The following is a 22,635-nucleotide window of genomic DNA, read 5'->3' on the forward strand; positions in this document are numbered from 1 at the left end:
TTCCTGCAGACACCTAAACTCATAGGCAAGAGGGTTCATCTCAGAGGCTGAACTGGGTCAGCCTCATAAATTCTGTCAGATACCTGGTCAGTTAAGTTCAGAACATCAGGGGGAGTCAAACTAGATGCCTGACACGTGTAGATAAGGGAATTGGTTTATTTTACCTTTTTATATTTCAACCTTTAATGTGGGTGTGGACACAAAGCCACAATATTGATTGCCATTCGCCCCCGGGATAAAAGCCTCTGGAACACGTGGGGGCCCACAAGGCTAGAAGGGTGAGGAGGAGAGTGGTTGGGATGGGGGAGTGGGGCGTTGGTCAGCCCGAGTGTCCGGTGACATTCTGCAGTCAGTTCCAGCTACAGAATGTTGCTTGGATGGGGCCTGCTGCCGAAGCCTTTCCCTAATGAGAACCTAAGGGGCAGGAGCTTGGGATTTTGTGCAAGCCCATGTCTTCCTTGGCATCAAGTCACTTAACTAAGTCTTGCCATCCCTTAGCACCAAAAACTAAGCGCTGCGGACCCTTTCCGGTTTCTGGCTCCCAATCCAGTCAGCATCCAGAGACAGCTGGGGTAACTGTTTTCTTTCCATTTCACAGCTCTCGGAGGAGGTGTGACTGTGTGTGAGGCGCTAGAAAGCTTGTTCTATAATTACCTCGTGCTTTGCCTGAGTGTGCAGTACACCCACCCGACCTTCTGTGTGTTCATGTGCGCTAGTCAGAGGTTGAGTGATCTGCTGCCTTGTGCACTGGAGGCAGAGTACGTGCGTCTAGAACAACAAGGGCGACATTATTTTACCCCGAAGTTAACTGTCACATCTCAGGGGAGTGGATATGGGGTCTTTGTAACTGATTGCCATCACAGCCAAATCTATGATCGGAGGCACTCAAGTCAGCGCAATCACGTCCCAAATTAAGGAGATGGGCATAAGCCAGGCAGCAGGCCGCACGCTCCCGACCCCGAGCGCTCACACCCTCGAGGCCCTGGCCGCCGCCGCCGCCGCCGCCTGTGCCACGCCCGCCGGGAGGCCGAGCCCCGCTTCCCGGACCCCGAGGCGCCCCCAACCCCGCGGCCACAGCATGGGCCGCGTGCCCGCGCAGCGGGACCCCGGGCGGCACCCGCGCCTGCCATTGGCTGCGCTTTCGGCTCGCGCCCACACGTTGCCCCCTCTCGGGCCGGCAGCCCCACTTTCCCCGCGCCTCACGAGGCCCAGCACTGGCTCCCGGTGCCCCCAGGGGCGCGGCGCGCGCCGAGCGGCGCCGGGGGCGGAGCCTCTCGCGGGGCGCCTCGGGATTGGCCGCGGGAGGCAGGGGGCGGGGCCAGCCCCGGAGAAAACAGCGCGCGCGCAGCCGGGCTGCAGTCCCCGTCCCGAGCCTGAGCGAGTACTAGTTGCCGCGCGGCCGCGCTCCGGTGCCTTTTTACCGCGGACCCCTCGGGCCGGGTTCTCTCGCCCGTTCCCGCGCAGCACAAGACGCAGGCTCCGTCCCGCGTGGTGCAGCCCCGGCTGGAGCGGCGATGCGCCTCATCCAGAACATGTGCACCATCGCCGAGTACCCCGCCCCGGGCAGCGCCGCCGCCGCCGCCGACTGCTGCCTGGGGGCGGCGGGCCGCCGCCTGGTCAAGATCGCTGTGGTGGGGGCCAGTGGCGTGGGCAAGACCGGTGAGTCTTCGCACTCATCTCTGGGGCTGGACGTGGACGGCCCCCGCTGGGAGTTGCGTGTGAGCGAGGCGTGGGGGCGAGGTGGGAGGGCAGCTGGCCGCCCATCGCCTCCCACTGATCCGCTGCCCCTCCGTGAGGACCTGAGCCAGCATCGCCTCCAACCCCCTTCTTCAAAAGATGAGGGAAACTGGGATCCAGAATGGCCAGGCCTCCTTCCGGGCACCGCCGGCGCAACTGGGATTAGAACTTTGGGGATCTTGAGCCTGCCTGGTGGTGCCTGGAACAGAAGGGGGGCTTAGGGAACAGAACCCCTCCTGGAGGTCTTTAAGGTTAAGAAAGACCTTTGTCTCCTGGAGGCGGGTGGGCCAAATGACCCTTCCAGCTGGACAGAGCCATAATTCACCAGGCCTTCGATGCCTTCTACCCCCTCTCGGTTGTGCCTGGAAGAAGGGTCAAGGAGCTGCAGGGTAGGAATTTCACTTGCTGGCCGCCCGGCTTGCTTTCTCTGCGAGAGTGGTTTCCCAGGCTGGGGGTGGGGTGGACACCAATTTAACTTCTCCAGAGTTAACTCTCTTTCCTTTCTCTTTTCTGACCTGCAGCTCTGGTGGTCCGGTTCCTCACCAAACGGTTCATAGGTGACTATGAAAGAAACGCAGGTGAGGAGGCGCATTTGGAGAGAGTGCGCTCGGCTAGCACAGGACTGCTCTTAACCATTTTTCAGTATCTCCCAGGGAGCCTCGCTCACAGTGACAGTCTGAGCATCAGGATCCTGCCACTTCCAATTTTGCTTGCCCCCTCCCATAACTGCCATCTGGCCTCATTCCATTCCAAGCCCATTCATCATTTTATCAAGTGCCTGAAAGTATTCTCCTTGGTATGTTTTAACTATAGGGACCCCAGTTGGAAGCACCCTTTGTACTCAAGAGCCTCTCCCTCAAAACACTCCTGCAAAAGTCATAAAAAAAAAAAAAAACAAGAAAAAAAAAAGATGGCCAGCTCCTTCCCCCCCCCCTCCCTTTCTGTTGGTCGCCTTTCAGAGGCGACCTTCTAAAGCAAAGGCCAAAGGAGAGCCGTTGTAAACCTAAAGTTCTCTTTTTTTTAACAAAGAAAAAAGTAACTAGGTGGTAGAATTTGAGGAGGGGAGCTCCTAAATAAGCCAGAGGACTCTATTTCAATCTCTGTGATTAAAGATGGCCACCGGGGAGGCTTAAGGGCTTTCTACCTATGCTCTGTTAGCAAATTGCTTAAATCCTTAGACCATATTTAGTACCTAAGGGGATTATTTGAAATGTGCTGTATAAACCATCCCAAGATAAGGCGTGACAGCCTTCTGCTTTGATGTAGATTTGGCTACCATTATGTCACATTTTTATTCCAACTGATAATGTTGGCTGTGCATTTACTAACAATATTTGCCTACCAAGTTATTATACCTAATGACTAAACTGATGCCAGAGAGTAATGAAGTACTAAATTAAAACAAATGGCCATGAATGCTGAACAAGAAAATTTACTTCAAGGAAATACTCCACATTTAAAATGGGATAAGTCAGTTTCCAAAAACTTGCAAACATTGCCTTGGTTTTAATAAATGCCCTAAACTGGGGTTAGAATTGCAGTTGTTTAAAAAGAACAGCTGAAATATGCTCATTAAATAGAATAAACTATAGCTTATTTGTGTGCATTGGTTCAGGTTGTATATTTTTTCTTACTTAAAAAAAAATCCCACCATGTTTTAAAAGTTGTACAAGAAGGAAAGACATAATATGTGTGTGTGTGCATATACACACACACACACACTTTTTTTTTTTTTTTTTTTTTGCCTTTCTAGGTAATCTCTACACCAGACAAGTGCAAATAGAAGGTGAAACCCTGGCTCTTCAGGTTCAAGACACCCCGGGTATTCAGGTGCGAAGCTCTGGGATTCATTACTAAGTCACAGGGAGCCCACTTGGCTATGGGATTGTTCGGTTGTCCTCAGAATAAAGCTTATGGTGAAGAGGAGAGAAGTTTGGGGGAGTCAGAACGAGGCTTTCCACATGTTGCTTGTCACTTCGGTTGTCTTTGGCTGTTGGTCAGTCTTTGCCTGGCTTCCTTTGGGAGATTTGGCTGAGGGGCAGAAATCCTAGAAGGATTCTGTCCGGCAGGAAAGACCAAACCAAACACATATGGAATTGGCACAGTTGTCTTGCTGTGGTTAAAATGATCGGTTTTTACCTTCGTGCGTTTGGCATTGAAAATCAAACATTTAGGTCTAGTCTTTAAATCCATGGGATCACTTTAATATTGTGGAAAGTTACTCTATAGACAAAAGAGCCCTGCTGGTGTGTGTGTGTGTGTGTGTTTTTTTTCCCTCTTGAACTGGGCGGTTATCCAGGTTTAAATGCTTCCAGCTCCTATCTTTACTTCCCCAGACTTACTGTCTAGCCAGTTAATTTCCCATTTTGTGCAACTACAAAGTCTCTCTGAGTGGAGTTCTCTGCAGGTCAATTTTCTACTGGAGTGTGGTGAGCTGCACTGTTATTTATTCAGCTCCGTGCAGCTGGATCAACATATTGTCAAGCAAGCTGAAGCGTGTGGGGAGCTAGCTTGTTTATGGCCTGCAACCTGGCATTACCATCAAGGGGCCCTTGGATCTCGTGGTCCGGCCGAGCCAGGGGCTCTCTGCGGGACCCCCCCCTGCACCGGCGTTCACCTCGCCCTCACCCCCTCTCTTGCAGGTGCACGAGAACGGCCTGAGCTGCGGCGAACAGCTGAATAGGTGCATCCGCTGGGCCGATGCCGTGGTGATCGTGTTCTCTGTCACCGACTACAAGAGCTATGAACTCATCGGCCAGCTCCACCAGCACGTCCAGCAGCTGCACCTGGGCAGCCGGCTGCCGGTGGTGGTCGTGGCCAACAAAGCCGACCTGCTGCACGTCAAGCAGGTGGACCCCCAGCTGGGACTGCAGCTGGCCGGCATGCTGGGCTGCTCGTTCTACGAGGTGTCCGTCAGCGAGAACTACAACGATGTCTATAACGCCTTCCACGTCCTGTGCAAGGAAGTGAGTCACAAACAGCCCAGCAGCACGCCGGAGAAGCGCAGAACCTCCCTCATCCCCCGTCCCAAGTCCCCCAACATGCAGGACCTGAAGAGGAGGTTCAAGCAAGCCCTCTCGGCCAAAGTGAGGACTGTCACCTCCGTCTGAAGCAGGGACGTCCACCGGGGTGGGGGGGGTTGGTCTTCCCAGGAAGGGGGCCCGAGGATCTTCTAGTGCAGGATCGTTGAATACTGGCAGGAGTTTGTGGTTCCAGAAAGGGCCGGAGCCCAGGGGCCAGGAGGGCCTGGGGAACTGCTGCAGAAAAGTCCGCGTTCTGAGCAGGGGGACAGAACTGCCGAGGCTGCGGGGGGAGCCCACTGAGACGCTCTGGACACACGACCTGAACTCAGTGTCTTTTCCTTTGCCGTGGGGAGGGCGGCAGAATCACTTTGGAGTCCGCTCCTTACCTTGTAAATGACCGTCAGCTGTAGTTTCAGCAACGGGATGGGTATGCTTGACAGCGGGAATGAAGAACAGACTAAGCACTGTCCCCTTTTTTCTCTTTCTTCCTTTTCCCTCTTCTCCCCCCAAGAGGAAGAACTGCTTTTTCTCTCACACGTCTGATTTGCATCTCCGGAACACTAGTCCTGACAGAATACCTTTCTAACCTGAAGGATACCCCAGATTTCTTCTTTAAGGAGCAAGGAGGAAATTACTCCCCCGCCCAGCCCCCCAATAAAGGGTGGGGTTTATGGGCCAGATGTGATGTAGGTGGACGGCCATCTGTAAGCTTACAGTGCCTGCAGGAAGGGACTGCTTCCTCCTGACCCAGGATGGGTGTGCTTGGTCGAGTATGTGTTAAAGGGTTGACAACTCAAACTCTTCAGCCCCAGACTTTGGAGTAATTGTGAGACTGTATCATTCTTTTTAACTCTTGCATCAGGTACAGAAAAAAAAAAGATGTGTTCATTGACTTTGGTGTGATTTGTGTGAGTGGCTCAAGGCAATGACGTCGGGTCGTTTCCCAGGCCTGGCCGAGTCGTGGCTTAAATACGGAAACACGGTCTTACCGCGAGCGAACAGATAGAGGGGCCGCCGCCAAATCCCCGACACAGATGCACTTTAAAAAGCCACTCATTCTTTGGCTTAAACTGTAATTAATTTATTTTATGTACAATAAATCTCATTTGAAAAGAGCAGACCCCTGACTTGGTCTTTATTGAAATGTTCACATTCTGTCCTTTCACACAAAGCGTTCCTCGGTGTCCTGTCCTTCTTGGTCGCTTGGTGTCAGGTGCTGTGCCTTCCTAGGGTCACCTCGTAAGTCCCAGAGCAAACCGACGAGGTGCGTACTCTTGTCGATGAGGAGACAGGCTTACAAACAAGCCAACTCACTTGTCAAAGGACCCCCCCGCCCCACCCCTAGCCTGTGAGCGCTGTGAATTGTAATTTGCCGCCTTATACTCAAGAGTAGTGCATCTCCTGTCCATTCCCTTTAGGATCCTCGGTTTTCTTCTGTTAAGACATCTCTCAGCTGAGCCTTGAAGATAATGCTTCTGTCCAAGGTTGCTGCTTCTCTCTAAACACGTGGTTTATTTGGCACACCTCTTCTTTGGGTGTACAGCTTTCAGAAAGTGCGCCCTATTGTCACTGTAGAAGCTGGGAGCTGTTGAGCGGGGGCCGTTCAGGAGCCCCTCCCACGTAGCTGCTACCACAAATGTGTGTTCGAAGCGCCAGGCCCCCCGCATCTGCTTCTAGCTGGGCCCGCGAGACCTTCCAAGCAGGCCACGTGAGTCCCCATGGTCATGGGCAAAGAACGGCACCTTAGAGTCGGGCTTTCACGTATACTCGATCTCCTTTGGTCCTCTTCCAGGGAGGAGGGGAGGGGAGGAAAGCCTGCCATTTACAGGTGAGGAAAACAAGCTCTGAGTTTGGAGTGATGTGTCCTCAAGTTCACACAAAGGACAGGAGTCAACGTCTTCTGACTGCGAGGTTCTTATTTCTTTATAACGTTTCGGATACAGGGTACGGCTTGCTGCACATGCAGGGCCACGGGACCAAGGGCAGCCGTCCAAATGACCGGCTATTGATGGCCCGCTGTGGGATGGTGCCAGACTTCCAAATCTGTTTTCCCACAGGGTAAATATCCTGCCTGTTCTTGACAGGGCTTCTGGTGATGTCCCAGACCTTCCTTATATGGACGGCAGTTTTCTACACTTACGCCTAACCTAACTGCTGAGAAGGGCATGTGCGTGTGTGCCTGTCTGCGTGTGTGTGTGTGTGTGTGTGTGAGTGTGTTGGGGGCAGGGAGGGAAATGGTATTCACATGAGATTCTAAAAACATCTCAGTTCAGAGGCACTAACAAGTTTCTCCAACTACTTTCTGCTTGTTTTTAGGGTTTTTTTTTCTTTTTATTTCTTTGTCAGAGAGAGAGAGCACAGCAGGGGGAGGGGCAGGCAGAGGGAGAAGCAGGCTCCCTGCTGAGCAGGGAGCCCGACTCGGGGCTCGATCCCAGCACCCTGGGATCATGACCTGAGACGAAAACAGACACTTAACCAACTGAGCCATCCAGGCGCCCCTGCTTGTTTTTAGTTTTATTCATTCTATGTGGTTATATAAACAATGTCCAGTGACTAAAAGGTTAAATTTTCTGTACTTAACAGTGGCCTTCAACCCAGTTCTGGAATTAAAGAAGGCGCAGAGTTTTCCTCGGGGGGGCGGTTTTGGGAGAGGTGCTGAGCAGTGCTGTACCTCCATTAATGAGTGACACACTCTTTCCTTCCCCGCTCCAGTCCGGCTGTTCTCCAAGCCTGCAGACGCCTGGGCAGGCCTCCCCTCCTCCCTTCCTCACCTCCTGGTACTTCACGGTTGGCCCTCCCTTTCCCACCGGGCTGCATCTCTCCTACTTCACCTCGGAAGTTGGCGGGTAGGGGTGTCTCAGAGCTCTTATCCACCCAGCGGAATAAAGTGTGTCTGTGTGTGTGTGTGTGTGTGAGAGAGACAGACTGGAAACCCCCCAGGTCCCAGTTCTGTCCAGTGTCTCAGGTTAACTTAAATATTTATAGTTCTGGAATCCACCATATTTTCTTCTCACAAATTTAGCTTCATGTTTTATTACCTTTGCTCATCTCTTTCATTATTAGTATTTATTAATCCCTGGGTGTTTGTTTTAAAATTTCTGAACTGCAACCATATGGTACAGAGAAACTGCCCTCTCCCGCCTAGGTAGGGGAACGCCTCCTTTGCCACCAGGGGAAGGAAAGGGAGGGATTGCGAGGGTGGTGGAGAAAGGAAAGGAATTAGAGTTTACTGAGCATTTATAATGTGCCAGATTATGAATGATCTCCTTTAATCTTTTGAAGAATCCTATGAGGAAGGTAATACTACCACTCCAATTTTAAAGGTGAGAAAACTGAGGCTCAGATCATATCACCTGTTTCTGTTTGTTGAAATCTGTGTCGGACCGTACGGGGTATTTGAAATAATTATGTTCTCCACACCAACCCCGCAGTCCATTTTTAGTTCTTTCTACAGACAGGGAGAAGGGAGGCTCCACAGAATTAGGGAGCTGATCCACCTCCTAAGAGGCAGACTCAGGACTCCCCTCCCCCCCCAAGCCCAGGCCTGTCTGAAGCCACAGCATGGTCCCCGGGCAGCTGGCCGCAGCTTCCAGCTCCCCTCCTCCAAGCAAAGCGCCCCTGGGTGCTCTCCTCTTGTCTTGCAGACGCTGGTCCTCCTGGGCTTGGCCCCTGCGCCCTGGCCCCCTGCCTCCAAACCCCCGCCCCCCTCTTGGCTCCTCCCTGGCCCCAGGCCGCCTGGTCGGCGCATCTGCTGTTGCCATCAGCCTTGCTCGCAGGCCCCAGCCCCAGCTCGGTAATAAAGACGCAGGCAGGGGCGGGGGGCCAGCACCGCCCACAGCCCCTCGGCCTCACAACCGGATCCGTGTCTGTCTCGGTGTCTGGCTTTCGAGTTTCCTCTCTGCTGCAAATCAAAACCATTCGGAGCGCTCTGCAGCCTGCCCGGCCGGGGCGCGGTGTGCAGGGGCGGGGGCAACTTCCCACCGGGGCTCCTGCCAGCCCCAGCCCTCTTGGAGGCTGGGCGTGTGCACAGTGCGCCCCTGGTTCCGGAGACACAGGAGATGTCGACATTCGCTTTACACCCCAAGACGGAGAGAACAAATGTGTTTTGCGAACAAGCTTGTGGGCAAATCCCTCACAGATGAGCAGTGGGGTAACTCCAGGTCCTGCCTCTGCAGGGGTGGGGGTGGGGTATGGGGGCTGCCCTGCAGAGTTTCTGCCTGAACATCAACACAGGGCCCTCAGGGGATGGGCCAGAAGGAATTATAGGGCTTTATTTATGACAATAAACGCACCAGGAAAACTCATGTTTTCTGTACTCCTTTTAGAGTCTAAAGAGAGAAGTTTCCAGAAAGTTCTCACTATCCTCATTACTTTACTAATTTGGTGTGGGGAGAACAAGACTCGTGTTATTACCGATTGTGGTGAGATCCCAGCCACCCCACCTCCCTTCTCCAATACCCTCCATCATCTGGTTTTGTCTTTTACAATCCCCGTAAAAGAGAGATGGAGTTTCTTAGTGCTTCTTAAGCAGGGATGGCAGACAACATTCGTAATACTGGCTTATTTGCTGTTGAGATTCGGTTTCTGGTAACCAGGGTAAAATAAATAATAGTGGTCTTGAGGGGAGCCTGATGGAATTCTTTGTTGTTGGGATGACACTGTAACGGTCTAAACAGGGCCATTTCCATCGCCCTGGGCCTCTGGGGACAACCCTTGGCTGCCGCAGCTCCTGAGCACCTCTGAACACTTCGCTGTGCCCGCTATGTTTGCGGGGAAGTGGACTCCAGGAGGAGGGTTTACAAAGGCAGAAGTCAATTGCTGCCCAGTATTTGCACCTCTATCAGTTGTGTTTATAAAGAGTGGCCTGTGAGGCCCTTGGCAGAGGGTTTGCATTTGCGTGTGCGTGTTTTGGCTCCGGCCAGCCAGAGTTCAGGTGGTAAACTCGCCGAGCCAGGCCCGAGCGATGAAACCAGCACTCCCACTCAGCTCAGCCTTTCAAGCCACCTCCAGGCAGCCGGAATCCCTCCAGGATTGGTCCACTGGCATGTGGTGGAAATGGGCGTCAGTCTCAGGAGGCCCATCGCAGAAGCCACACAGACAGCTTTGCAGTTAGCCTTAGTGGCGGAGAAATTTCTCGTAGAGACCTAAGGCCCCACGTGAGACCCCGTCAGGCAGTTACTGACGATCACCATGATTCCGATATGCCCTTGGCTAGCTTGCCTTGTGCCGTGTTCTAAGGGCTTTACGTGGACTGATTTTCATTCTCTGAGCGGCCCGCTGAGGCAGGCCCTGTGATTGTCCAATTTCGTGGTCCACTGCGACCAGAAGTGAGCTGCAGGGCGGAGAGCTGGGGTTGGAACCCGTGGCCACTGGCTGGGGCTCTGGGCTGCACCATCCTGGAGGTCTGCGGGACCGAGGTGTTACTCCTTCTCTGCGGACCCCAGAAATGCCTCTAATGTTCTCTTCATTTGACATTATTCTCCTGTTGAGACTTGATCGCTTTACGAGGTGACTGGCTCGGCGTCCCGGCTAGTCAAAACCCCCGGGCCTTGGCGTCCCGCGCAAACGCTCTTAGGGATGGCGGCCTCTCCGGCAGCCTCTCTCACGAGGTAGGGACCTTGCAGGCGTACCTGTATCTTCCACATGCAGGCACTGAGGCTTGACGAGACCCACGCTGCGGTTCGGAGCGCTGTTCACACCTTCGAAGGAGGTCAAGGGCATGATCCGTTTCTCCCTCATCCTCTCCCGCTCCTGGGCAGTGAGCACAAGAAGGAGGCAACACCAGAGAGGGTTTAGGAGGCTGCGTCGAGGGGTCAACATGCCACTTCCCGAGGCCCTTCTTTTTCCTTATCTGATGAAGGTCCTTTGTGGGATTTATACCAAGTTTCCATTATGCTCCTGCTCTTAATTCAAGGAGCAGTGCTCTGTCCTGTGTCTCCTACCTTCTTATTCAAAACAAATTCCAGTCACTGTGAACCTCCTCTTTTGTCCAAAGCCTTCCGCTACCTGATTGCCTGCCGGCGACCATGGAGATGGAAGATGGTTATAAGCCTAACCTGTGACATTTCCTCCCGCCACACAGACATTTCCTCCCACCACACTGCCTTTGGGGGCCCAGTAAATGCTAGATGACCCATTTACAATCAGGGACTTCCTTGTTGTGTAATTCCAGATTAGAAGCTTTGCAGTATTCTTTTTTATTTATTTTTTTATTTTTTAAAAAATTTTATTTATTTATTTGACAGAGAGAGACACAGTGAAAGAGGGAACACAAGCAGGGGGAGTGGGAGAGGGAGAAGCAGGCGTCCCGCGGAGCAGGGAGCCCGATGCCGGGCTCGATCCCAGGACCCTGGGATCATGACCTGAGCCGAAGGCAGACGCTTAATGGCTGAGCCACCCAGGTGCCCCTGCAGTATTCTTTTTTAAAAGACAAAATCAACTTGTAAAAATACAGAAAGCCACAAAAGTAATACACCAGCAAGGTTTGCTGTGGAGAACATCCAAACAACACAGAAGTCTATTGAGAGCGAGACTCCCCCTTTTCTGAGCCTTCCCACCATACTCCTTTCCAGAGGCACTACTTATTAGCAGTTTGGTTTTTAAATTTCCAGAGGGTATCCTTTGCATACAGACGTGTGGTGTAGGACTTTACCTCGAGCAGGCACTCACACAGAGCCAGAGCCCCGGGAGAAGCCCCAGCTGCTCAGTCTGCGAGAGCCCCAGAGTCAGGGGCACATGTGGCTCCCTCACCAGGGTGGCCAGAACCTCGCAGAGTGCCCAGAACATGCCACTCAATATGTGGAAATGAATGAATGCACACTGACACACTAACAGGTTATTATTATTATTTTTTAATTTTAAAAAAGAGTGATCTCTGCTTTAATTAGCATTTCTTTCGGGCTATCGCCATTTTCTCCCTTACTCAGATTCGAACTTCTAGATCAGGGGAATGAAAGAAGCATGTGGACTCTCTCGTATCAGCACCACTGGTATTAGGTGGAAAACATACTGGACCGAAAAAAAGAAGAAGAAGAACATTGGTGTCTATAAAACCTGCTTTGCACCTCAGAATGATTTCCAACTTCACAGTTTTTTCATAAAATAACATTTTACAAGGAACTAAAATCCGAGACACATGAGTGTTTTGATTTACATTTTACTTTGCCCACCTGTTTAATCCACTCTAGAACTGTTTTTCAGCTTTCTCTCTTCATTACACACATCTTTTAGAGATGCTAGAAATTTCCATGAACCATACACCTACAAACGTGTGGGTTCCAAGCAGTTCATTTTTGCCAGAGTTCTTAAATAATTTCCCTAGTTGGGTCTAGGTTTTTCTGCCATGACCAGAAGGAAAAGTGAGACAAACTGAAAAGAGAGCTTTCTATTTCAATAGAAACACTAACTCATAAAAGTCCCAGGGGTTGGGGTTCCCATCTAGACTCCCTGGACCAGAAACCTTTATGGGGGCCTTCCTTTGGGAGGGGAGGAAAGCTTTTATGGGCAGAGCCAGCCCTCCAATCAACCTCTCTCCGACTACTGTTGCAAGTAGCCTGGGGACCCTGCCTGGTGGGCTCGCGCCGCCCTTTGTAATGACAGGCCAAGTTACGTGGCCCGTGGGCTACCAGCATGGCTCTAGCTGCTAACCCCTCCGTTCCTTGCCTTTTCAGCAAGCTCTCAGATCCAATTTGCAAGGTACCCTCCCCAGTTACATAATCTTAAGGAAAATCAAACTTTCTTCACACTCATAATTCTAAAGCATGTCTAATTTCTTGAGCAACTGTAGATCAAATAGCTTGTAAGCTACCAACACTTGCCAACAGGCGATTATGTAGAATTCAGGAGCTTGCAGTTGGAATCAGGAAGATCACAAACAGAGAAATGGGAATTATGTCGAATGAAGCCAGCTGAAAGATAGACACCTTTAGAAAAATGAATTATTATTATTATTTTTAAAGACTTGCCGGCAGTCCAAGCAAAGCACTTTGCTACATGGTTCTCAAGACCTTTGGGGCAGAATTCTGTCCTCCCCACACTTAGCAAGAGGACACTGGGTTTGGAGGCATATCTTGAATGGTGGCAGGCAACAGGATGGGTGTTTCCACCTCGGGCAGGTCTCCTCTTAGCAGCCGCTCAGAAGCCAAGGTCTGGATGCAGCCGGTCAGTGGCAAATAACAGCTCAGGAATGTTAAGTGGCTTCAGGAGTCGCGTGGACAGCACGATGACCTACCAGCAGGAGGGGACAAACACACCACAGACAGTTAGGAAAGCCAATCCCAGGTTATGGGAGGACGAGAAATAAAATGCAATGTGTTTCTCTGGGGGAAGGCACAGAGTGGGGCATTGTGGAGAAAAGGCAGAACGTGGCAGCTTGGACGCCGCCGGATGCTAGGGTCCTGGGTGGAAGGAGGGGTGCACAGGCGGGGAAGGATGGCCTGTGGGACAGCGGGGCTCTGCTTCCTGAACCGTTAACCAATTGGCACCGAGAATGGCCGAGCCCAGCCACCACCTGGCTGCTGAACTGAATCCGATCATACTGTAGCTTTGGGATCCAGTAATTTGACCTCAATAGAGAGGAGGTTTCTCTCTTCTCCAGGGAGGCTTTGCTCCTTTGGGGAGCATGAGAAGGCACACCCAAGGGGTGGATGGCGTTGTGGGTGATGGTGATGACTGTGTTAATTTCCTAGGACCCAGAGCTGGGCAGTTTAAATAACAGAAATTTATTGTCTTATGGTTCTGAATGCCACAAGTCCAAGATCAAGGTGTTGGCAGGGTTGTGAGGGAAAATCAGTTCCATGCTTTCCTCTCAGTTTCCCTGTGTCTTCACACTGTCTTCCATCAGTGCATGCCTCTCTGTCCAAATTTCCCCTTTTTATAAGCATGGAAAATCAGTTCCATGCTTTCCTCTCAGTTTCCTTGTGTCTTCACACTGTCTTCCATCAATGCATGCCTCTCTGTCCAAATTTCCCCTTTTTATAAGGACACAGTCATATCAGATTAGAGCTCACCCTAAATACCTCATCTTAATTTGATCATCTGCAAAGACCTATTTCCAGTAAGGTCACATTCACAGGTACTAGGGATTCAGACTTTAGCATCTTTTGGGAGGGGGCACAAGTCAACCTGTAACAATGATGGGATAAGGATGGTATTGGCTCACATTTATTGGTTCTTATGATGTGCCAGGCACTGAGCATGATCTCACTTAAAATCCAGGTAATCTTCATCACAACCTTATAAAATGGGTACATTTATTATTCCTATTTTATAGATAAGGAAAATAAACTACAGAAAGGTTAAATAACTTGTCCAGAAACACACAGGAAATTGTTGAATTAGGATTCCAACCCAGGCAGGCTGACTCCAGCATCCAAGGGCCTATCTGATCACTTCGGTCATGTCAAGGGGTCTGGGCAAGGCTGCTTTACTCCCCTAGTCCACAGGGACTTTTGGGCCTCTCTGACCTGTCACTGTGGTGGACCCTTCCTGCTTCCTTCGGTCTGGACCTTGCCTCTGGGGTAGATTTCTCTTTATAGCACTGAAACAACTTATTCCTTGGGTCCGGGCTGAGTCTATGATGTGCTGGGTAAGGGCTAAGGGCTGGTGAGGATTTGCACAGGCGGCCAGGTGAGGAGCTGACTCTGGGAATGGAGAAGGAGGGCCTAGAGCTGGAATTCCACAGCCCAGCGCCCGAGCAGAGGTGACTGCAAGGTGAGCAGCAGGACCGGGCTTCACCTGGCCATACAGCCCGGGAATGTGCATGCTGTCTCCCCCGCCACATTGTTCCCGGTGTTCCCAAGCCAATGATGTAACCAACTCCCAGCTCACTGGTCAGAAACAAGAGTCCCCACTCCAATGTGGAGGAAAGGCAGATGCGGCCCGAGTCGAAGAAGGAAGGAGAGAAGAAAGCATTTTATGATTTTCTTCTCCTTCTCCTTCTTCTCCTCCTCCTCCTCCCCCTTCCCCTCCCTCCTCCTCCTCCTCCTCCTTCTTCTCCTCCTCCTCCTCCTCCTTCTTCTCCTCCTTCTTCTCCTTCTTCTTCATCTTCTCCTCCTCCTCCTTCTTCGTGTTAAAGAAGTGAGGGTTATTAAAAAGTTTTCTGTTTCAAGCAAAAATGAGCCCTTGCAAGCAGCTTTTTTACTTTTTCTCAAAAGAGAACGATCTTAAACAATATATGGCTAATGTCAGCCAAGTTATATTTTTGGCAGAAAAAGAAATACTGCAGTCTGTGCTCACAGTTGTCCTTGAACGCCAGGGGATGAGAGTTGGAGGGCAGCAAGCGAATATTAGCACGCCCTTATCATCTGCACACACGATGTAGACAGCATATGAACACATGGGTCTGGAGAGGGTCTCCTGCGCGAGCCTAGCGGTTGGCTAAGAACGGCGGCACCCGGGCCCACACACTTGTTGGAGTCCTGTAGGGCCCAGCTCCACCGCAGGCTGGCTGCGTGCCCCAGGGAAAGCCGCCTCCCTTGGAGCCTTACTCTGCGTGTCCCAGAGGCCAACAACAGCCCTGAGCTGGGGGTGCTGTGGCAAGGATTGCGTCAAGTCACGTGCCTAGAGCACAGGAAGTGCCCGGCCATTCTGAGTGCCATTTTACTGTGGTTTTGTGACTGGGTCACAGGTCTCCTTAAAAAGGCTAAGAGCTCTAGGGGCCCCTGGGTGGCTCCGTCGGTTGGGCGGCTGCCTTCGGCTCAGGTCATGAGCCCAGGGTCCTGGGATCGAGCCGCAGGTCAGTCAGTCTCCCTGCTCAATGGAGAGCCTGCTTCTCCTTCTCCCACTCCCCCTGCTTGTGTTCCCTCTCTCGCTGTCTCTCTCTGTCAAATAAATAAACAAAATCTTTAAAAAAAAAAAAAAAAGCTAAGAACTCTAGAAAAATATGTGTCCGTTCAACACACACAAGATTCTGCATGTAGTTTCAGATGAGGTTTGTGTTCAACTAGGAATCATAGACCATAAGGTAAGAAACCCGTATTCAGATATTTTGTAAAACATGTGCATAGAAACAGAAGTCCTTTGCATACTCTCTAGTAGTTGACTCTCGGGAGGCAGTAGACGCCCCTCTCCTGCCCTGGTGACTTGCCAGTTCCCACCACCACTGCCAGCCTCTGTGCTCCTTCCTGAGTCAAAATGGCAGATTCCTCTCTGGCTGAGGTGAGGGCAAGCATAAGGGCTAGCGGGAGCCTCCCAGGATATGTAAGTCTTGTTGGCAGGACTGAGGACCTTGGAGAGAAAAGACTGTAGACTCAATTGATGTCGACACTTCTAGAGCAGCGAAAACCGAGCCAAAAGAATCCATCCCTCAGACGGTGTGCTGGGCTTCCAGCCGTGGCTGACAGAGACGGTGGGTTCCGTGACCTCCACTGAGCAGGACCCAAAGACGGGGCCCCTCACCTCTGAACAGGCAGGTATTTAGCATGAGGGCTGAACCAGAGGGTGCCTGGGACATGCATGTGGAGGGCTGAAAAGAAGCAGATGGGAAACCAGGGCAGTGTGGAGGGAGCTAGGGGCTCTGAAGAGGCAAGAAAGCTCAGACCAAGGACTCTTGCCAGATGGGGCAGTGGATAAGAGCACAGACTTAGGAGTTGGACCCTAGCTGGGCCTCACTTTCCTCATCTGTAAAGTGGGAATAATGATCTCCACTTGACATGACTATTTGCAGTCTCACGGGTGGAACTTTGGGGATGGTTCTTCACCCGGGACATGAGTCCCCCTCCTCTTTACCTGAAGACCTCTCAGTCCTTCAAAAATTTGCTCAGGCATCACCACCTCCAGGAAGCCTTCCAAGACCACCCCTCCCAAAGCTGAAGTGTGTTCCCACGGCTGTTGGTACCACACTATATTCCTTGTTGCCTTTCCTGAATCTTTCTGCTGTTTCTTAGCACAGTGCCCGAAATGTAGCGGGTCCTTGATATAGGGAGTCAGTGAATGACGAAATGAGTGAACAGAAACGGGTCAGACAAGGAAGGAGGCAGTGAGTTTAGCAATGGTCAGCAGGAAGTTTTTCACCCTGAGAGGCTCTAATAACAGATAGCTCAAATAGCTCTGGGAAAATTATTTCAAATCAGTTCAACTATTTGTCTACATTTCCTACTGGGAATCACAAGCCAGGCTAACAATTCATTTACGCTATTACAGATGAGGGGCCTTGAGCATTTTCACATCTTAGGCATCTTTTGGTCTTCAGACTCATCTGAGCATTTTTAGAGGTTTTTAGCCCATTCATCTAGGGCATTTCTGCATTATTTGACTAAAATAGTTCTAAACAGTCTAAAAAATTAGCCAACTGGGGGGACAAAAAGATGGCCAAAATGAGAAAGAAAATGCTTAAAAGAGCCTGAGATTGGCCTGTTAGATATAAAATGAAGATTTTATAAACAGTCATCAAATGTGTGGTGGTAAACAAATTCAGCACGAGAGAATTCCTTCTAGAGAACTGGTTTTTGTCCAGGCAGCCGAGGGCACTGATGAAGACTTCCATCTGTGAGCCAGGGGAGGAGGACACCGCAGCTCCCCAGGGCTCCCCAGGGCTCCCCAGAGCCCCTACGTCAGCTGGCCCAGGCTCCTGCAGGAGCGGGTCAGGCTTGGACAGCAGCCCAGCCCTCTTGCTTTCTTCCCACGTCCAGCTTCTGCAGGCCACCACTCTAATTTGCAGGTTCCAGCATCTTGCTGTTCCATTTCTGCAGAACACAGAGGAAGCAGGGCAGTCCAGGATTTAGATTTCAGATCCATCTGATTTCTAACATTTTGAATTGAAAGGAGCAGGGGATAAAAATGGTTTTTCTCCTTTTTTCTTTTAAACTTGCGAGATTCTTCCCAGTAAAACTATTCACAGGCACCAACATGCATATTCCTCCACTTGATGACCTGGTTTGTGAGCATATATCATATCCGAGGCCCTGCCTACCCCCACTTGCATGGGCATACACACACATACTCATACGTGTGTGTTAAATGTAGAAGGTTTGTATTGCTAGACCAGTAGGAGAGTGGATTAAGTACAGGGACACGACCAAGCTTTCTGGGAAACTCACTGTGAACTGTCTGCCTTGTTTTCACTTTGACTCTGAGGTGAGTACACCGTGCTACCAGGGTCTCCCAAAGAACCATAAGTGGGACATTTCAGATCACTTCCTCATCTTTGTCCCTTCTGGGGGTTATTTAATAAGAAGTCATTCAAGGGGAAAGAAGAACCAAACCTCACACTGCAAATGACTCCAGAATTGTTCATTCACAGGAGTGAAGGACAGTGTGAACAAGAATACTATGAACATGTGGGCTGCCATCCAATACCTTGATCTGTACTGTCTCTAGAGTCTCTAGTTCAGATTATAAGGCTCTAAGCTAACTCAGGCAAAAAAGATAAATTTAAAACCTCATTGATGTTTTCCTCAGAGTAAGAAACTTCAGAATAAAGTAAATCTAGGGGCGCCTGGGTGGCTCAGTGGGTTAAGCGTCCGACTCTCAATTTCTGCTCAGGTCATGATCTCAGGGTCGTGAGATCAAGCCCCGCATCAGGCTCCACGTTCACTGTGGAGTCTGCTTGAGACTCTCTGCCTCTCCCTCTGCCCCTCCCCTGCTCACTTGTCTCTTTCTCTCTCAAATAAACAAATACATCCAAAAAAAAAAAAGAATAAAATAAATCTAGACTGAAAAGAGAAAAAAAAAAGGAAGTCACTGGACTCCTCTCTTGGGCCTTTCAATCAATTTTAGAATAACCTGGAGCCAGAATTTAGGTATCCTGAACCCCTAAAGTTATGCCAAACTGTGTGTATGAGCATATTTCTTGATCTACTTTGTTTTTTCTCTTACATTCTCACTAAATATTCAGCTCCAGAAACACAGAAGTGCTAGAAAATGTGGGTGGGAACATGCATCCACCTATGAAAAGCGGTGGATGGCAGGGCCAACTTGCCCACATGGTCTTCCTCTGTTTCCTGAGCTGGCCTTTCCCTGTGTCCTCTGGGAGGGTCCCTCCCTGTTATTTTCCTCCCACAATCTCAGGCTTCTGTGGGCCTCTTGGCCCCCATCCAGCCACAGAGTTCAGCCTGCAGAGCCATCTGGGCATGGGGCCCGACAACAGGCAGCAAGTGAGACAGGGGCGGGTGCTGGGCACAAGCACTCCAGAGTGAGGGGAAGCCTACGAAGCTTCTTGCCTCATGGTTGGGCTGCTTGGGGTGGGGTGGGGTGGGGGGAGCTGCTTCTTCGATCCCTTTTTTTGTAGTTGGGACAGAGGGCCTTCTCCAGCTGCCCACTTTTTCTCATGGGCCCCCTGGCCAACAACCACGGGCAGAGAGTGGAGGAAACATGCCCGTTTTAGAGTATGACAACAGTCCTACAAAACAAGCAGGTGTGGACATATGGTTTCTAGATTCCATGTTTCCTGCTACCCTTGTCACTTTCTGTGGAAGAGAATTCATTCCTGGATGGGCCATAAGTGGGTTCTATGAGTTTCCTTTGAAGAGCTGGTCCCTGAATGCTTTTCAAATTCTTTTCCTCCACGGGGAACCTGTGCCGTCTGAAGGAACGTCCCCCTGCACTTATTCCCACCATAGCACCGTCTGTGTTCCTGGCACCCTTATCTCTGGTTGGAGTTTTCATGCTTGACATCAGTCCTTCACTGTTAGAATATAAGTTCCACAAAAGCAGGCACGAGTCTGGCTCGCTCACTACTCTATCCTTAGCACAAGAACAGTGCTTGGCACAAAGCAGATATTCAATGAATGTTCACTGAATAATCAATGAATCCAATTCAGTAGATGTGATGGTAGGCTCTTGCGCTTGGGTCCCCAAAGTACCCACATAGATATAGAGAAGATGTGGATTAATAGGAACTGATACAAAAGTCAGGCTGGTTTTAGTTGCCCATAATCTCAGGATCAAATCAACAGGTTGGTGAATTCTCCAGAAGAGCTACTTTTATCTTACGCTACAATAATATAAGTAAAGTTTCTAGTGTTCAGTATTCAACATTCAATGAACAATCATGACATCCAGCAATCCCGACCCTATTTGTAGCGCTGGGTGGGTTTTTTTTTCTCGATTTATTTTTAGAGGTGGGAGAGGGGCAGAGGGAGAGAGAGTCTTAAGCAGACTCCGAGCTCAGCACAGAGCCTGACGTGGGGCTTGATCTCACAACCCTGAAATTAGGACCTGAGCCGAAGCCAAGAGTCAACCTCTTAACCAACCGCACCTCCCTTGTTGGCAGGACCGAGGACCTTGGAGAGAAAAGACTGTAGACTCAGTTGATGTTGACACTTCTAGAGCAGTGAAAACGGAGCGGAAAGAATCCATCCCTCAGACGGTGCGCTGGGCCTTGTCGGCTGTGGTGAAGATGAGAAGGAGGGGGACCCAACTGCCCTGCACTGATCTCATGATCTCAGGGTCATCCACACTGACCTACGGCTCTCCATTCCAGCTGAGTTTGAGAGGGAGAGACAGAGCGGGGCTGAGGACAGCCACCACACCCGTCACTCTCAGATACACCTCATGGGACTGGAAAGCCTTGGTTTGGAGAAGAGCAGACCCAGGGGAGAACACGTGGGAGAGGGATGGGCCTGATTTGCCTGTAAATTCTGTGGGGCCCAGGAGCTGGAAACAGCACTAATGAGGGAGGCTAGAAGGAGGCAGATTTGGACTCGTCTAGGGGAGAGAGACATAACAGTAAGGCCCTCCAAGGCCCAGATAGGCTGCAGGGGGAGGGGGCGAGTCCTCATCACCAGAGGTGTTCACGTGTAGGCTGGCTAGTAAAGACAGAATACTAGGGTTAGATAACGCATATTATCCGTTGTTCACATGGACGGTCACGTCCGAGTTAGCTTGTTGGTTGAGGGTTTGTTGGGCACATAGACTCAGTAGAACCTATGCCTTTCAATTAGTTCACCTGTGTTCTCCAACAGATGTCGAAGTCTGAGTTGGTAATGGCACCGTATGCATGCCATTTCGTGGACAGCTAGAGCAGCCGTTTCGTGGACAGTTAGAGCAGCAAGGCCGGACTTCCACTACACGTGTAAAAGCAGGTAGCTGCTCCCGTCCCAGATTTGGGCACAGGTAGGTGTGCACCCAGGGCCGAGTGAGTCTGTTGGGGTCTGAGAAAGGAAGATCTGCCTCCACAGGTACCACCCCAGCAAACATCCGGGTAACCCACCTCCTTTCAGAAGCTTGGAGATCAAGGGCACCATGATCAATAACTCCTCCGCTGTTTTTCCCTACTGCCTTTGGGGGCTTCCTGGGGCCCGTTAGCTCTTCGGAGGAACTTTTTGCACCATGGACACATAGCAATCACGGCTGCTCCTCAAGTCCCAGATTCTCTGAGCAGCTCCCTCTGTAGATGACCGGGCACAGGGTTGGGTTGTCGCAAAGCCACTGCAGAGCCCAGGTCTGTGTTGTCTAACTCGGGTCCCGCAGCTTTGAAAATGGCTGCATTGTATCCTTCTAGAGTGGAGATTAACATGTCTGTCGGGGTGGTACAATGCAGCACTGTTCTGGAGAGCAAAGAATTTGTTCACCTCATTAAGGACAGCGAGAAGTGTGCTTTCTGATAAAAAAAAAGTCTTGCTCAAAAAGGCAACTGCTTGTTAAACAGATCCTTGACACTGCTGAAAGGGTGTTAGATGAGGCAGAATTGACCACTTGGTCAGAAATTTCACCAGCTAGGACCATGACAGGTGGTAGTTAGAGCAGAAATGGTCACAGCCAAAGACTGCTCATTCCCCGTTCGAGAACTTTCTGCAGCTGCCTAGATACTCAGGTCCGTTCCTCGGCTGGGTGTCTGGAGACCACAGGACCCAGGCCTTCTCTGCCTCACCGGGCGATCGAGCCTGCTCTGTAGCCAATCAAGCCAGCACACCAGGCTTCCAGAACTCCTGCCATGTGCTCAGGGGTGGGGAGCCCCAGCCTTTGTCCTAATGGAATCCATGTCTGCTTGAGGAGACGGGGCAGCGAATAGGAGGCAGTGGGCAGGCAGTTCAGGGTCGCACTGCCAAGTGCGGAGTTTGGATTCCAGCAGAGATGTGGAAGGCCGAAGACAGGCAGAACTTCGCCTAAGAGGAGACAGAGGTCCCCTGGGCTAAAGCTGAAGATAAGCCCTCAGAGGCAAGTCTCAAATGGGGGTGGGGGGTGAGAGTCAATGAGAACATGTGTCAGACTCCCTGTCTCCCGGCAGGACAATCCGGGGGCATGTCGTCTGGGCTCCTCGGGCCCCCAGAGGACAGAGCCCCGGCTGCCTGCAACAAAGCACTCTTTTCTGGCTTTTCTCTCTCGACTCTGTCTTCTCAGATTCCCGTGCTTCTTCTGCTTCTTGGGATCGTCTCCCATGGAAACCACCTGCTCTCATGTTTTGGGGAGCCCGCTCAGGCAAGGACTTAAAGTCTTACTGAGTTGCCGGCTCTGCGCCGTCAGCCAGATTAGAACTTCCAGGGGCAGGGGCTCTCCTTCTCCTGAAGTCCCTCCCCTTGGGCTCAGGCTGCCTCCTGTCAGCAGCTAAACACCCCCCACCACCACCACCACCGCTGAGCAGGGTGCTGACCGCCCGGAAACGGCTGATACTGAGGGTGGCCACCATTTATCAAGAGCTATGGGGCAGGCACAGTGCTAGAAGTATGTGCTCTCCCCTTACCTGATCCAAGACTCACAGCCCCCCTAGCCCTGTTGCCTCCGGGAGAAAATGGAAGGCTCTGCTTTCCCAGATCAGCTGGCTAGTAAATGACAGAGGTAAGACTCAAGGACAGACCCATACAATCGAGAGGTGTGTGTTCTTGACCACCAGGCTGCTTCCGAGGGGATGAACGGGCACTGGCAGGAGGCGACAGAGGAGACAGACGCTACATCTGTTATTGTCTTGATGATGCGCCTTGAGTAACAACTCGTGAGT

At 51.1% G+C, this 22,635-nt stretch overlaps 2 protein-coding genes across 3 annotated transcripts in view; one reads left to right on the forward strand and one right to left on the reverse strand.

Annotated features, from left to right (window-relative positions):
* The first annotated feature begins 1,342 nt into the window (after positions 1 to 1,342).
* On the forward strand, positions 1,343 to 5,873 carry RASL11B (RAS like family 11 member B). Its single transcript, XM_045881164.3, has 4 exons — positions 1,343 to 1,659; positions 2,259 to 2,315; positions 3,491 to 3,567; positions 4,380 to 5,873. Exons 1-4 carry the CDS (start codon positions 1,515 to 1,517, stop codon positions 4,845 to 4,847), a joined length of 747 nt encoding a protein of 248 aa, XP_045737120.1. The 5' UTR covers positions 1,343 to 1,514; the 3' UTR covers positions 4,848 to 5,873.
* Positions 5,874 to 11,862: 5,989 nt separating this feature from the next.
* SCFD2 (sec1 family domain containing 2) overlaps positions 11,863 to 22,635 on the reverse strand; it is a 434,776-nt gene continuing 424,003 nt past the window's right edge. Inside the window, exons 9-10 of one of the 2 annotated variants that reach the window (XR_010409402.1) lie at positions 20,911 to 21,247; positions 11,863 to 12,986 (exon numbers count right to left, since the gene is read on the reverse strand). Coding sequence is in view for 1 of the 2 variants with exons in the window: in XM_045881163.3 (XP_045737119.1) it covers positions 12,894 to 12,986 (93 nt within the window). In the remaining variant the exon portion in view is untranslated. The remainder of the gene's footprint in view (positions 12,987 to 20,910; positions 21,248 to 22,635) is intronic. The other variant, XM_045881163.3, reaches the window with a different exon arrangement.

The sequence above is a fragment of the Mirounga angustirostris genome, unplaced genomic scaffold, assembly GCF_029215605.1.
Source record: "Mirounga angustirostris isolate CCGP_5_RB_7025 unplaced genomic scaffold, mMirAng1.0.hap1 SCAF_2, whole genome shotgun sequence".
Classification (NCBI taxonomy): domain Eukaryota; kingdom Metazoa; phylum Chordata; class Mammalia; order Carnivora; family Phocidae; genus Mirounga; species Mirounga angustirostris.

What these genes read in the sequence shown, in the direction of transcription:
- RASL11B (XM_045881164.3), top strand. Translation starts at nt 1,515, where the DNA reads ATGCGCCTCATCCAGAACATGTGCACCATCGCCGAGTACCCCGCCCCG. An exon ending in CAGTGGCGTGGGCAAGACCG is followed by an intron (nt 1,660 to 2,258) that starts GTGAGTCTTCGC and finishes TCTGACCTGCAG; the next exon opens with CTCTGGTGGTCCGGTTCCTC. An exon ending in TGACTATGAAAGAAACGCAG is followed by an intron (nt 2,316 to 3,490) that starts GTGAGGAGGCGC and finishes TTGCCTTTCTAG; the next exon opens with GTAATCTCTACACCAGACAA.